This window comes from Haemaphysalis longicornis, unplaced genomic scaffold (assembly GCF_048455015.1).
Source record: "Haemaphysalis longicornis isolate Haplotype H1 unplaced genomic scaffold, Haemaphysalis longicornis Haplotype H1 scaffold_1, whole genome shotgun sequence".
Classification (NCBI taxonomy): domain Eukaryota; kingdom Metazoa; phylum Arthropoda; class Arachnida; order Ixodida; family Ixodidae; genus Haemaphysalis; species Haemaphysalis longicornis.
Window position 1 is genome coordinate 225,076,506 of NW_027526203.1, and position 16,380 is coordinate 225,092,885.

At 44.5% G+C, this 16,380-nt stretch overlaps 1 protein-coding gene across 1 annotated transcript; it reads left to right on the forward strand.

Annotated features, from left to right (window-relative positions):
- The first annotated feature begins 39 nt into the window (after nucleotides 1-39).
- Nucleotides 40-12,414, forward strand: Phyhd1 (Phytanoyl-CoA dioxygenase domain containing 1). Its single transcript, XM_077673852.1, has 11 exons — nucleotides 40-177; nucleotides 2,382-2,525; nucleotides 2,642-2,717; nucleotides 2,804-2,851; nucleotides 4,931-4,986; nucleotides 5,057-5,119; nucleotides 5,199-5,220; nucleotides 5,295-5,423; nucleotides 7,345-7,464; nucleotides 8,396-8,522; nucleotides 9,592-12,414. The coding sequence occupies exons 1-11, from the start codon at nucleotides 64-66 to the stop codon at nucleotides 9,641-9,643; spliced, it is 951 nt and encodes a 316-aa protein (XP_077529978.1). The 5' UTR covers nucleotides 40-63; the 3' UTR covers nucleotides 9,644-12,414.
- Nucleotides 12,415-16,380: the final 3,966 nt, after the last annotated feature.

Consider the following 16,380-nt stretch of genomic DNA (forward strand, 5'->3'; position numbering starts at 1 on the left):
GACGACGCGCGAACTGGAGCGCTAATCTCGACGCTTCAAGGCAGCCTCCTGATAAGATATAAAATGTGTCCCATTGCTTGGCAGTTACCGCAACTCGCGCTCACGAGCAACATCTCGCCTCGCTTAAACATGGATGACTCGGGCGAAAAATTTACCTTTAAGGCGTGCGTTGAACAAGTGAGTATGTTGCGCAAGCAGCGCCCAACTTCAAGCGCACCCGCGCAAAATAAAACGCGTCTGGTTTAGCATAGCGTGTACTTCCGTGCAAGCGAGCTTTGTTTTTGTTTTATTTAAATCGAGAGTTTTGTTTACTTCGGACAGCTAACCGGCAACCTCTCTAAAGAAGCGAGGTAATCGTGAGCTTTCGTACAGGGTGTTGCGACGATAATTCGAACTTTTTTAACAATTTTCCTAAGCGAACCGCCGCTCTGTTCGCACTCAAACTTCACACGAAGGGCGCATTTTGTGGTCTATTTTGTTTGACACCGGGAACAACGACGGTACTTACCTGTTTATCCTGAAAATAAATAAAAACGATTTTCGCCTATGGGAAAATGGCGGCTGATTTGGACATGCGAGCCCGAAAACCGGGTTTTCTGATCGTCTGCTGCACCATTTGGCTCCTTCCTACCGTGAATCCCAAACGTGCATTTCGCTCTGCATACCCCAGGTGGTTCTGTCGTTCCAACATCAACTTGCGCTGGCTCGCACGTCCAAATCAGCCGCCATTTAGGCGAAAATAGTTTTTATTTATTTTTCAGAACACACAGGTAAGTACCATCGTTGTTCCCGGTATTAAACAAAATAGACCACAAAATGCGACCTTCGTGGCAAGTTTGGGCGCGAACAGAGCGGCGGTTCGCTCAGGAAAAAATTTCTAAAGTGTTCCAATTATTGTCGCAACACCCTATTGTAAATGCGATAGCTAGGCCTAATTTATGGTACCTGCAAAATCACGTGGCTTACTACAGAAATATCATGCTCGGATAATGCCTTGCTACTGCAGAGGTGATACTCCTGAAATAAAGAAACCAGAACAAAGTATTCAGCACGTGGGAAGCTTTAGAGGTGTTTGCTGGTGTCTACAAAAATGGCAATGCGAATGAGTACATGACCTTGTGGTACCAATATCTACAAAATAAATAGAAAGTATGACAACCAATGAGCTTTTTTTTTGTGTGTGGGCAAATCATTTTCACTCAAAAAATATTCACTGATCACTTCACGAAAACTCTCATGATTACGCTGCCCCTCAAAAAGTGTTCTTATGTTCAGAATACGCAGTTACTTTATTTCTGCTATGTTCGGTCACAACTGACGTCACTGCTGGCCAAGGGTATACTGTCTAGATGAGGAGGCTGTGTTTTGCACGATCTACCGTATTGTTTCTGTTACCTGTTTCTTCTTTGGTATGTCTTCCAAGTGACACTGCTGACAGTCAGCTCTGGCCCTATCAACATAAGGAGGGCCGCCGTTAATGGCACTGTCACTCATTAAAGATGCTGTGTGTGCATTTGAAAGAACAGATGAATGAGAGCACAAGTGAATGACAGAGAGGTGGGAATAGGATGGGTTTCTGGGGTCACCCCAAATGCACGTCATGAGGCTGCAATGAGCACTAGAAAGAGTTGATGTGTAACAACTACATACAACTGCACCAAGTGCATACGTAGGAAGAACGAGCACCACTACCTTGCCGCAGAGCTTTCAGAATTTTTGGTACAGATTGGGTGCGTGACAATGCTCACATAGCCATCTATAAATTACATAGAATGTGCACAACAGTGCACATCTTCTGAGAAGTACACAGTCCACGGCAATTTTGACACCGCTAGAATGTATAGGTATCATGCACAATTGTGAAAATGCCTTTTGTATTGCTCTGCTGTATTGCTTTGACAGCAAACTGCAAAGCTGTATCACATTCCTAGCAAGGAAAATAACACGACAAGGAAACAAACTCTTTTTTTTTCTTCCAAACTGAAACTGTCCATTTCTACATAAAATAAAGCAGTAAGATCATAAAAATTGATACAAAAGTGACTGTGTTTCTGAGCACACCTCTGTGAACTGTTATAAATTTAAAATGCCAAAACAGCACTTGTGCATTTCCCCTTTCGTTCCAAGTTCTAATTTCCAGCAGAGCTGCAATATGTTGCATTCGCATATCGTGCAGTAACGTAATAGCTTTAACAGATATGTCTACATAAAAACTACAACAGCTCGCTAAAGCCGACCACAAGCAGATAAGGCAAACACCTCCTCCCCCCCCCAAAAATAATTTGAAACCAACGTTTTATTTGCATCATCAAAAATGACTGTTTTGCTAGCCTTTCGCATAGTAATAAGACCGAAGTTGGATTCCTGTGTATCCATTTCAGTTCTACAAGAATGGCCTAGTGTCGATACCAGACTTCCTGACTGAACAAGAAGTGCAGCAGCTCAAGCAAGAGTGCAGCAAAATAATAGACTGCATTGAAGACAGTGATGAGCCGCCAACTGTCTTCACCACAAAAACCAATGAGGTAATGAAGCCCTCCAGTTCGGACACGCACACAATATGCGCGCATGCATGTGCATGATGAGATGCAATGCAATGCATGCACACTAATTCATGATCTAAATTGTGCTTTATCTCAAGGAGAGAAATGAGTATTTCCTCGAATCTGGAGACAAGATCAGGGCTTTTTACGAAGAGGACGCATTTGACAAACAGGGTAACAAGAGAACCACGGATTTGATTATGGATTTCCTGCTCTTATGCTGTCAGTATGTGAGTAAAGAGAATTCTGCTCTCCAACAGGAAACCTGGTTGTGAGCAAGTCTAGAAGTATAAACAAGATTGGGCACGGTAAGCAGTGAATTTTTATTTTTTTGCACAGCTAGGCCTTGGCACAATCAAAAACAGTACTCTAAGTTAGGCTGGTATCATAATTCTATTACCAAAAAAGCATGTGGCATGCAGCGATTTGTACCCCCCTAGTGTAAAGCTTAAAGGGGCCATGCAGACAAAATACAAGTTTGTTTATTCGGAAGATTTAGTGTTTTATAGGGTCCTAAGCACTTGTTCGGCAGAAAACGATGCTTTATTCACTGAGAAATTAATCAATTTAAGTCAAAGTTTTGATTGTCCAGCCAAATCGTGTGTTTCGTGACATCTGCCATGACATCAAAGGAAGGATCTTCAAGCGAAATTCAAGTGTGCTGTTCAGCCTGCGCAGACGGCGGAGCCTTGTTTACCGTCAGTCGTCTTAGATGGCACCACCATACTACTCCACACCGCTGTCTGCCTTTGCTTTGTTTTTGACCGTATTTGCACCTGGCTTGTTTTTGTTAAAGGAGTACTGACACGAAATTTCAAAGCTGAGATAACTATGCCACTTCCCTTTTAACCACTTCCCTTTTATCAGGAGATATCTCCCAGCAAGTTTCAACAGCAACCGTTCAGCGGAACATATTTAAAATCCATTTTAATCTTCGCCCGCACGAGAAAGCCCAGAGCGGGCCGACGTGACATCATGTGCTACTTGCCCCAAACAGCCGACGTCGGGGCTCCCGTGACGAAGCCGACGCGCTGGTTGTGGTTGGCGCGCGCTGCTCGGGCGTGTGTATACGTCATGGTTTTTGGACTGACGTCATGCTGCCCGGGCCTGTGGGGATGGCGAAAACCTCGGCCGGTCTGGGCGCGCGCGTGCGCTCGCTCGCGCGCGCTTCCAGAGAGGCAGCGATGCGGCAAGAATGGTGACGTCATGTAATACATCCTGTCATGGCGGCCGCTCGGCGTTTTTTAGTCGAAACCGAAACTGGCACGAATAAACGACGCCGTAAATGAATGTTTACGCTGCGCTCGACCGTCTAATCTGTCATTCTATGATTAGTGGGCTGGTAGGCACGCATAGCACCGAACAAAACGTAACACGAAAATTTAGTGTCAGTACTCCTTTAAGGTAGGTAATAATCGTTTCATGAAACATGGGGTATGCTCGACAAACAGGGTCACGTAAGACAATGTTGCTTCCACCAATCGGCCAGTGTCGTCTGAGACGAACCCCAAAACGCCGCACTGCTTTGCAGCTATAACAAGCATAGTGCATGCAGTACCACCAGAAGTACGTGGTGGCACTTATACGTCTACTTTTGCCACTTCTGCTGTTTACCCCACCATTCTTACTGCTATAAAATGAATATGAATTACACTTAAGTGAAAATAGCTCACTCTGCAAGCTTATAAGCCCTGCATAATTTGCATTTGCTTTTGCCGTCCCTGGCCAACCACACAGCTGTGCATATGACATCATGTGTTCTAGTGCGGGAAATGAGCTAGTGGGTCGCATGGCCATTCCCTTTTTTTCCTGGTTATATAGCTTATTTGAGCGAAGTTTACGTTAAAAGTGGTGTCAGTATGATTCTAACAAGGCAATCTTTTGAATGAACCAAACTAGTGTTTTGTCTGCATGGCCCCTTTAATGTCCTGCCTAGACTACTTTCCTGCTTGCATTTTTCATTTGGATATATGAATCTCGGCTACATTACTTGCTGGGCTCACTCATGACGAAACACCTCACGCCTTTTAAAATCACGTCAGACTGTAATAAGCATCTCTTTTTGACCTATGGAAATACAGGAATTAAACTTGTTGCTACCGAACCAAGCAAGAGTTCGGTAGCATTACCTGCTCATTAAAACCTGCTCATTAAAGATGAGTGAATAGCTTTTGCAATTGGACAAGAGACTAAAAGCCTTATGGGATCCAGAAAGAATTCGGTACAGTAATATGTCCCATTATTGTGCTAGGGTATTTTCACCGCACCTCGTCTCATTGTCTGTATGCTTAGGCGCATGCACTGTGTGTTAACATGAATTTGGCCCAGCGTTATTAGTGGTGCAGTCAACAAATGCGTGGCTCCAAACCAAACACTTCCATTTTCAGCATTGCACTGGAAGAATCCAGTTTTCAGATCCACATCCTTCAGCTCCAAGGTGAAGGTACTGTGAAGAAACTTTGCACATAAACTATGTAGAACGTACGCATTTGCAAAGGTGTTACATATTTCAGGCGCTGGTGAAGGAAATCGGGTTTGTAGACCCTGCCATTGTTCAAAGCATGTACATCTTCAAGGTACGGCTTCCATTCCAGTGGTGTAGCTGTTAGTGATGATGGGTGCATCTAATGAGTGATTTTTTTCTCCGTCTTTCAGAACCCTGAGATTGGAGGTGAAGGTAATGAGCAACATATGCAAAGTTACCTAGTCTCAGAAATCAGGTGCTTTCTCTTTCGCTTCCGCTTCTTTCAGTGACAGCTCACCAGGACGCCACGTTCCTGTACACCGAGCCCATCAGGCTGATTGGCCTTTGGCTGCCACTAGAAGATGCCACGATGGAAAATGGTTGCCTCTGGTATATTCCAGGGTCACACAAAACAAGTACGTGGAACATTCAAAGCTTTGCTTATAATGAGAGAGCACACAGGCTGAACTGACCATGCCGTCTGTCTAGCTTTTGTCTCCACATGGGTCTTAATCGTGCTACGTTTCAATTTTTCGTCTTCTGATCGAGCTACTCAGAAAAGAAGCTAATTCATTCTGGAGGATGCACTGCAAAAATCCCAGGTCGAGTACCATATTGCAAGTACCACATTCCAGTGCACCTATGAAAAAAAGGTGCAGGTTTCCTTGTGCTCATCCCTTGGTGCCTTACAATTGAACAGGACAGCTGTTTATTTTTTTCCAGACTTGTTTTTCCCCGCCAATAACCTGTCCACACTGTAGCTCATTTGAAACGATAAAGTCAGGGAAGACCTGAGTATTAAAGAGGTAAATATAGAATTGTTACGTTGGAACTCGATTAAAGATAGCCCCAGTAAAAATCAGAGCATGTTCGTTAAGCTGTGCCTGTACGCAGTTCCTTCTCAAAGGCAATACGAACGTGCTGGAGACAAGGAGCGGGGTGGCAACAAATACCGAGGCTCTAAAGACAAAGCCAATACATTCCTTGCATTGGAAGCAGCATTGCAGGGGCATCAACGTTCCTCGCCAAGTAATTGTGGCCATGGCTTGATGCATTTCACGGCATGCCCTGGCCACATTTACAATTTGATTCTAAATTTTTAAAGGCAGGCTAAACCACATTGATTATGTCACATAAAGGCTGTGCTACAATAATGATGACTGCAATGCATTGCAGGCCTAAAAAAAAAGATCTACTTTTGTGCCTCATGTTGTTCCTGTCATATTAAAGATGTAAACAGAATACAGCAGTGAGCACACCACTGAAAAAGATGGTGCCACCTAGTTGTGTATGAAAACCTGAGGTGTGCTTTTCGTGCAGGTACCCAAACTTGTTAGAATTAAATGCTAGTCCCATGCCTACATTCTGGAAGGCTTGATATTCTGAATGCCTGCCACTGTCATGTCTCAATAGCTGCTGTAATTGCTTCCTGGGCTATCACATACAATAGACAGTGCTCTAGGAAATTCAAATGCAGTTACAGTTATATTCTAAGTGATACGTTATCTTTATAAAATCTCTAGGAGAATGCTCCTTTTTTTTTTAAACTGGTTCAACCCAGTGATGAATCCAAGGGAGTGATTGGGAAGGAGGGGTTTTCCCTAGCTCCACGTGTCTTTGCTAAAAGGCTACAGTGCATGCCACGCCCTTCAAATGACAATACCCCAAGGTATTTACCCCCAACCCCTTGCTTTCCATGCTGTAATGTGTCTCCTCCAACCATAATTTGTGTAAAGTAATGCACTAAACCGGGCTGAAAAGAAGAGCTCCAAAGTGGTAGATTCACTTTCGGCAGCACGGTCAGTTTGTGAAAGTTGAAATCTGCTGCTCAGCATGGCGAAGCAGCACTTATGAGGCACGCATTAGCAAAGGGCTCCAGCTTATTTAACATAAACCGCCTGCTGATATTGGGCAACCACATCGTTACTGCATGATGTGATTTCCAACCCAGCTGCACTTTTGCAATTATGCATGTACACGCACTCTTGCGTGTCGCTTTCATTCTCCCACACCCTTCTTCCGCCCCTCGAGTCAAACTGAACCAACAGTGAGTGTATATGCGCAGACCCTGGTTCCTTCCTACCAAGCACTTTCTCACTCTTCCTCTCCTCACCCTCACGGCATCTCCTGCTTTCCAAGCCGTGGCGGGGCAACAGCAATTGTGGCAGTGAGAAGCCATTTGACCGCAATCATGTGATGCAAAGTTTTCTGACAGCGGAGATTGGGAAAACATTACTCGTGTTATACTCACAGCTGAAAGTTAGTTGTTACCCCATGGTTCTTCCTTGCTGCTCCAACGGTGCACTGTGTGACCCTCCCCGTGCCACCCTGTTCCAGTGCCACTGTCCAGGAGGTACATTCGCAACCCTGAACCAGACGGACCGCTGCTCAAGATGGTCGATATTGCTACACACGACTACAGCAATCAAACTTTTGTACCAGTCCCAGTGCACAAAGGTATGTGGCTATTAGATGTTTTTGCAAGTATTCTAAAGCACCTAAACCTGCCAGTCCTTACTGGATTTGCCGAGCACCGCTGCTGCACATCTTAAATGCTTAAGAAGAAAAGCAACATGCAGAGAAACTATGAGGACACCTCAGCACTTCTTGTGATGTTGTCAATGCAAAAGCATTAATGTGTAATTGAGTGCTGCGTATGTCATTGGGACGAAAGTCTGCTCTTACACAGGCACGGTGGACACGAACTAGAAACAGTTGAACCACATTGCTGAGTTAGCTTGCCCCTTTTTTTGTGTGCGTGTACGTGTGTGTGCGTCTTGAAGACCAGAAATACCTAATCAATCATGCCTCAGCAGCAGTGGTAGCACGAGACCTTCTGAAATGAGAAGATGCCACCCATTTTTTCTTTTATTTCCTTGGAGCCAGCTCCAAAAAAACATTTTTTCCTCCTAACTGCTTCATTGCACAAGTTTGGCCCATTACGACGTGTTCTCTCTCTGTGATGCTCTGAAGGCCAACTGACATATGGGACTCCTTTCCAATGACTGGTGGCAAGCACCAATGCATTTGCCACACGTGGGTTTAGTGCCTTTTCTTTGTTTGTTTGTTTGTTATTGCCCCCCCCCCCCCCTCTCCCTCCCCTCCCTCGGGGTACATGCTATAAAGATATGAGGTGCAGGCACACACTATGGAATGTGTCGCAGGGAATGGGAATTTATCTTTCGCGTTTCGAAGACACTGGCTTTTTTGCTCAGTCAGCCACTTCATGGTTTCGCATAAAAAAAAAAAAAAACACCAAAGCATACACCATGGCCAGGACTGCCTAGGTGCTTGTGAGCAGCTTTGTGCCTAGCCATTGTGGGAAAACAAGGGATGGCTCAGCCACCCCGGGTGCCACCACTCGTGACTGTGCATTTCTTCCACCCAGGTTCATGCGTGGTCATCGATGGCAGTGTGGTGCACAAGAGCGAGAAGAACTGCTCGCCTTTTCCTCGCCCAGTCTACACCTTCCACATCATCGACAGGGCCGGCACGGAATACAGCCTGGAAAACTGGTACGTGCACCCTGTTTACCGGAAGCTTTGCATGTTAAAATCCACAATGCGCAGCAGCACAGCCCTTCACACCAGTGAACCACAACGCTTAGAGGCATCACCTTCGATACATGCAACAGAGCCTGCTGATAGCCTCTCGTGTTACCTACAATACATTGTGTCAACCAGGCATGTCTGATCAGTTCAAGGTGCCTCTACACCATTCGAGACAGGTGGCCGATGCGTTCTCGAAAAAGCATTACCTCGGGCAATGTCCCCTAGGCGTTCTCAAATGCTTTTCATTCTAACACTTCTCAGCTTTGAGTGCTTCAGGTTTTAAAAAAAAAACGTTCTGGAAGACCCATTTGTGGATCTTTAAGAACGCGTGAGCATGTCATCCCTCCCCCTCGTGCAATTGAGGCCCAGTCCGACGTACACGCTTTGGTTTGCTCCGTCTTCAGAAGTCCACAACGCAAACTTGTAAAATCTTCTCCCAGACAGTACTGGAGCACGTACAACAGGCCAGACAAGCCTCAGTGGAGCAGCACAGCTGTCTAATGTGGGTGGCAACATGCTATTTGTGGCCATCAGCAGCGCCATATCGAAGCCTTTGTGTCCAGGCACTGCTCTTATCAGTTGCAGTGCCTGTACAAAGTCTTTGTTGCATTGTATCCTGCTCAGGGGTTCTGCGTTCTCATCCATTTGCTGCCCATTACTTTTGACAAACCAAGGTCTTCACTGCGCTACACCTTGCCTAGTGCTTTGCTCCTTCTTCCAACTTCTTTTAAAGAATTTTCGCAATATTCTTCGTGCAAGCGACCCGGTGATGCATTATGATTTTCATATACATAAGGCTGGGTCCTGCCTTACGCAGACACTGAACAGACCTAAGAATTCTTGCAATATTTCACAGAGCAGATTGTGCATGTCGCATGTGCTGCCAGAAACCAATTGTAGAGTACTTTTTCTTTGTTCCTGTTTAGGGCCCCTTTAGCTTGAATAATGCGTGAGCCAGTAGGAATCTTTCACTGAGTGGCAAAGAAGCCCTCGATGCCTCCAGAAATGCCATAATATTCCCAATTCGTTCCAGGCTGCAGCCAACTGAAGACCTGCCTTTCCCATCCCTCTACCAAAACTTCTAGAAAAAAAGCAGAGGAGCCAAGTGCACGTCAGCTATAACCTGCTCTGCCATGCATCTGTTCAGTGGTGGTGCCAAAGGCCAGCACTGCTTACGACACCCTTGTAGAATCTCTTTCTTTGTAACAAGTTCTGTGCTGCTTCTACACCATCTTTCACTTAGTTTTTGTACCTCATTCAGAAAAGTGAATGCATATCTCTGGGGCATAATAAACAAGGCTCTGTTTAAAGAGTTAAAAAGTTTGATGCACAATAAGTCAACCGCGGTGTTATTGCTACCCATGGCAGTGTGCCCTCTTTCAAGTGTAGCACTGTTTAATTTTACCACTTATCCAGAGTCCTCAGTTATCTGAGGTTTTGGAATAATCGACTTCAAATCAGCAAGGTGTTAGCGTACAGTACCCAGCAAAAGAAACAAGAAAAAGGACACATGGCTTGCATGCCCAAATTTACACATGCACGTCAGATGATTGTGTAGGTCATTTATAGCAACGAGGTGTGGCCATCTCAGAACTATGCAAACCGTGCCATTACAAATGTTGAAATTTGTGCACGCATTCTGCTGCTTGTGTTTCAAGCGGTGATTGCATGCCTGCTGCTGCTGTTGAAAGAGACAAGCATCTCTGAAAACTGTGCTTCTTATGTCAACGACAAAACTGTCCTCCAAGCCACAGGTGGAGATTGAAAAATATTCTTTCTCGAGAAACTACCACTATGCACTCGTTAAAGTTGTGACCTAGTAGTTTTGCCCTGGGCAAGGCAAAACTAGGAAAGTTAAACGTGCAACACACTTGACCCACTTCAATACTATACAAGGTGTCCACCAAGTTTGCAATTTCTCTGATTTTTACAAGGTTTTTCTGAGCATTTCGTCCAAAAAATTCCCCAACTGATCTACATTTTACTGAATGCAGGAAGGTAGCTCACACTTGCATAGAGCACACTGCCAGCCAACTGTTACACGTTCTTGCCAATAAAAGTAGGCTCCTCATTGAGCTGTCGATAACTTGCATTTGGATGGCCCTAATTAAGGAGTCTCCTTAGATGTACAGCACCTCCTGAAGTACGTATACTGCTACGTAGACATGAATATGTGGCAATTTCATTCCACGGACAAATGTGCAAGCTTTTGTGGGAAATCACTGCAGTTGTAACTGCTTAATACAATACTTAGAAAGACTGAATTGATGGGCCTCCTTGATTGTAAGTCCTGGACCATCCATGGACTGCCAGAGGCATGATCCGGTGCTTGATTTTCTCATGTATTTTAACAGGACTATTTAGACTATCCGACAGACTATTCAGGACTAGTGAATAAAGGAAGCTGAACAACTGCTTTGGATTATGGTGATGAGAATTGATGACACAACTAACCTTGGCCTCCACTGTCTGTCTTTTGCAAGTCGCAATATACCTAAGGCACAGGTGTATTTGTAATGTTGCACCACAGATAACTGAAGTTTGGACAAATGCATCAAATATCTGTACCACCATATCGAACAGGATCCTGCCACTTTTGTAGTAGTACAGTTGATTGATTGTAGGGTTTAACGCGCCGACGCAACGCAGGCGATGAGGCGCGCCGTAGTGGAGGGCTCCGGATTAATTTTGACCACCTGGGGATCTTTAACGTGCGCCGAAATCTCGTACACACGGGCGTTTTTGCTTTTCGCCTCCATCAGAAAAGCGGCCGCCGCGGCCGGGAATCGAACCCGCGACCTCGTGCTCAGCAGCGCAACGCCTTAGCCACTGAGCCACCGCGGCGGGTATAGTAGTACAGTTGCTACTCTTGTAGTAGTAGTACATAGCACAAATAAACATGTCGCCAGACATCCCAGTACAAAATAAAGGTACCTGAATACTTCTGTAACCAGAAATGAACAATGGACAGTGCGCCACGGCCACAATAAGAAAAGTAGGAGGGACATCACTCAGCACTTTTGTCTTAGAAAAAAAATGGGATCAACAGCAACCAAGCATTAAAATACGGCTGCAGGGGCAAAAGTTTCGGTCCTTATTGAACTCAGTCGCAAGAGAAGTTTGGCCATTTCTTCTGCATGTTAGCGCAGCTTGTGAAGGCAGTGCCAAAGGCAGCAATGCAGGCGCCACCAAAAGTAGAGTCACGTGCACCTACAGCGGCCAAGGTGCAATGAATGCGGGGTCACCGTGTGGTGAAGGTGCCCGAGCACACACCTCAAACACCGATTTTCACCACTTCTTTTCTTTCTTTCCTTTTTTTTTCCCCCACTTAATGAACAGACCTATACTTTGCGATGAGAAAAATGCCCGTTTTTCGCACCCACGCCCGCTGGCCCATATAATTAAGAGGGGCCCCACAAAAGCACCTCCCTCTGGCCATTTGGCTGCATGCCACTGGAGCAGTGCGGGAAAGCCTATCACTGCTAGCAGAGAATGCTCGGGCCTGTTTTCGAACTTTGACATACTTTGCAAATTTATTCTAAATTCCATAGTAGTGCTAGTATTCGATTAGAAGCCAAATCAAATATTGTGTTATTCGCTTCGATATTCAAAAGTTTCAAACATTCGCGCAGCCCTACGAATCTATCTCATGAATGAGCATAAAGTCTGCTCTGATGTGCTTCTGCAAGTTGTCCACGCACATTTAGTGGTTACGTTTCTCTTGTCTAAAGTTTGTAATCGCTGTTTCCTGAATGATGCATACAAGCATTTATTTTCTCGTTCAATAAAATCAGTTGTGAGTCAGTGCCTGTCTGTGTTCATTTCTATACACACATTTTTTGCACTGAGGTGATGATACGGTTAACAAACTAGCCAGTGTCTTGTGTCTTTCTGGAGGGCAACATACTTTCATGGGAGTTCCAGAAAGAGAATATCATGTGGGGAACATGGCAAAGGAAATTCTGGCTTTTTTTTTTTTCCCGCAAAAAATTTTATCGGGCAAGTTGGTGATATGCCCATGTTTTCCATGCTTCGCTGCCAACACCTCACGTTGGTAGCGAAGCATGGAAAACATGGGCATAAGAAAGCCAGACATAAACACAACAGTGCTGTGGCGTCTAAATCGGTCTTTCTTATGTTCATGTTTTCGTACTTCCCTGCCAATACATTTTTCCTTGCCCCCTGCTGCACATTCGCCAGTTTGAGACACGCATTCAGGCCAAAGCAAATTACACCACCAGTGTACGGTGTGTGCTTGAAAATGGGAGAGGCCATGCATTGTACATCTCTCAGATAGTACCCAAAACAGGAGAAATCACAAGTGCCTACTGTGTGCTCTTGAATTGACTGGCAAATAAAGCTGCACTTTGATTCCTCATTGTTTACAACACCTCAGCTGTGAATCACAGATTACACTTGCAAGCTTTATGCTGTTGTCTACTTAAAAGCATGCCTTGTAAACTAAGGGACAATAAAGGCTTAACAGCTGTTTAATCTGAAAGATCACACCTTTCACGTTGTTTCCCCTTTTGTTCGACAAGAAACCGTTTTCTAATTGTTAACAACCAAGCAATAAAACCTGGAATTTCTGCCTCTCATTTGCTTTCCTTTTTTTTTTTTTCGTGTTGTAAAAGAGCCCGCCATTAGTCGCGATCGAGAAAGTCATGGAGTGCTTGCTACCTGACACTGCTTGGTATCCCCGCATAGCAGATGCCGTAGGGCAAGCTCTCACAATAATAAAAAAAAGGACAGCAAAAGCCAATGAACAGATGTGTAGCCTAGCCTGCACTAGTGATTTCAAACTTTTCCTGCTGCCTTTCCTAAACATACATGACTTGCAATAGGAACAAACCGTAGTTCATGCTTTCACTGTTGTAGATCTTTTGACAAGCTTTGTACATGACGCCAAAACACATTACCAAAACTGAACCCAAAGTATTTGTGGCCACCAGTGGTAGCAAGGCAGTCCATTTGGCAATGCTTACGTGCTGCTGTCCATTTTGTTTTGCTTTGTTTTGAACATGTCTATAACCAGTTTTTGGATATACTTATCTTATTCTTGCAGGTACTCGGGTATTTAACTGTTCACAGCAGAAAAATGTACAAACTCCACCAACCCCTTTTAGCTTTCCCAATTCACAAATGTCAAGTCGTGGCATGGAAAAATGTACATGACAGCGACACCAGTTCCTATGCTGTTGACATTTTCTTTATTATTAAAGGGGCCAAGCAGACAAAACAAAAGTTTGGTTCATTTGAAAAATTGCCTCGTTAGAATTATACTGACACCACATTTAACGTAAACTTCGCTCAAATAATCTACGTAATTAGGAAAAAACGGAATGGTCATGCGATCCACTAGCTCATTTCCCGTAACAGAACCTATGGGGCAGAATTCTCTAAAACGACGGGGCGTCACTTTGAAACGACAAGGCAGCGCCATGCAAATGCATGTGTTCTGGGGTTGGGGCCGTCGCTTTGGGGTTCCCGGCAGGGGCGTGAGGCGCAGAAAAGCGCTGTACCAAGGGCGCGAAGTGACACCCACTGCCCCCCCCCGTCGTTTCACTTGTCGCTTCGCGCCCTCGGCACAGCGCTTTTCTGCGGCTCACGCCCCTGCCGGGAACCCCAAAGCGACGGCCCCAACCCCAGAACACATGCATTTGCATGGCGCTACCCCGTCGTTTCAAAGCGACGCCCGTTTTTTAGAGAATTCGGCCCATGGTGTCATAAGCCCTGCTGCGCGATTGGCTGAGGCCGCAAAAGCAAACGCAAATTAGGCAGGGCTTATAAGCTTGCCAGACGAGCTATTTCCGCTTAAACACAGGGCACATTCTTTTTATAGCAGTAAGAATTGCAGGGTGAACAATTAATGTTACGAACGAACACGTGAACACCGAAGCAGTTAGTGCGGCACTTTCCCGGCTGACACCGCTAACACAGCCATCAGACGCGATGGAGTTGTCTGAAACAACACTGAACAACTGACACTAGCGGCATGATCGCTTACGTGACCATGTTTGTCGAGCCATAGCTTCAGTTTTAGGAAACGATTAGTATGAACCATAATAAAAATACGGCAGGTGTAGAAGTCCAGCCAGAAGCAAATTACAAACAGTGGCAATGCAGCAGTATTGCAGCGCCAGCTATGAAAGTGGGCAATAAACAAGATAACCAAACGGACGCCTGTGAGATGGTATAGCAGGCTGGTCAGCAGGCTATATTTACTTTTAAGGCCCTGCTCTTCATACATCATTGTCGACGCCACGAAAAAACACGATTTAGCAGAATTGCAATTTTGACTGAAAATATTTAATTTCAAAGTTAATAAAGCGTCATTTGCTGCCGAACAAGCCCTTAGGGCCCTATATAACACCAAATCTTTCGAATAACACAAAATTTTATTTTGGCCCCTTTAAACAAGCCCCGCCACTGCGAGAGATATATATGCATCCTCAGTGCTGTAATTTACTAATATATAAGCCAACTTGTTTTTACACTGTGTCCCTTAAGGGGGCAGACTGGTCTTAGAGCTATTTTTTTTATTTACCAACCAATTTTAATGAAACGGCGCTGTGTTATAGAGCTTTTTAAGCTGATTTGAAATCTGCCATTAGATTTTTTGTAAGTTCATTATATTTTGAGTTAATTAATGATTAATTTCCATTATTTTGGGTCAGAATTACAAAATAACCACTCCATACAGAATGGCAATTACCACGTGGCTAGGCAGACAAATGACTAATGAATACAACAGAGGAAGAACTTTTTTCATTCAACTATTTTTTGTCGTTTTGCAACACAGGGAACTTCGCTTCTCCTGCGCTCTGCCAGAAATAACTCGCAGGGTGTGCCAATTGAACACAATAATAATTTTCCAAAGCCTCCATTTGAAAAATTTGTTTCCAACATTGTATTCTCCACACACTTCGGTATCAGAAGCAAAAAGAATTAAAGTTGTACCGGCTCTGGGTGCCAAGATACCTGAGGATGAAATGCTAGCTTTGCACTGCAAGAAAAGTGCCGTTTCACCATCGAATTCTGCGCTAACTGAGGTGTAGAGGGCACTTTAAAATGCTGTTATAATATAACAGCAACAAAATATGGTGCCTTTTGATGAGGAAATTTACATACTGGTAGAAAAATGGCCGTGTAGGCCAAAAATGCCATTTTTGAGAAAACGCTTTTTTTTTACCGTTTTTCGGCTCCAGAGACCCAACTGCCCCCTTAATTAACAGCACTGGCAAGAATCACTGTTGCAGCGCTGTGTTCCAATGGCGCAAGATTTTTTTTTTTTTTTTAATACGCAATGGAACCAAGTTGAAACCTTTTGCAGCCAGCCACACAGTGGCCCATGTGGCTGCTTTTAAAGTAGATAGTTTAGGGGGAAATCTTTCACAGCCTCTTGTCATGCAAACAAAGTGTGCGCTGCTGAACATGCACCACAAAGCGATCCTAAAGTGTTCGCTACACTCTTATTAACTGATGACTTTAGCTCATAATTTTATGCAAAATGCCAACAGCCACAATGACCAAAGCTTATTTTGCTGCTGGGAATTGAAAAGCCCTTATATGCTTACACTCTTAAACGTATGACATTGCTCTGCAGCCGCAACTTTTTAAATGAGATTAGCACAGAAGTGAAAAGCACAATGAAGTGAACTTGACGAACCCTTATCCTTTGCCGATTGTGTATTTCAACTTGCCTGATATTTTTGCAGCAGAATTTAAAGCTGCGGTTCACTTTTCAAGCTCAGAAGAAGAAAACCACCTGGAACTGTTTGCGAACACCTCACGAGACATCCCTGTGGCATCCCACAGGCTT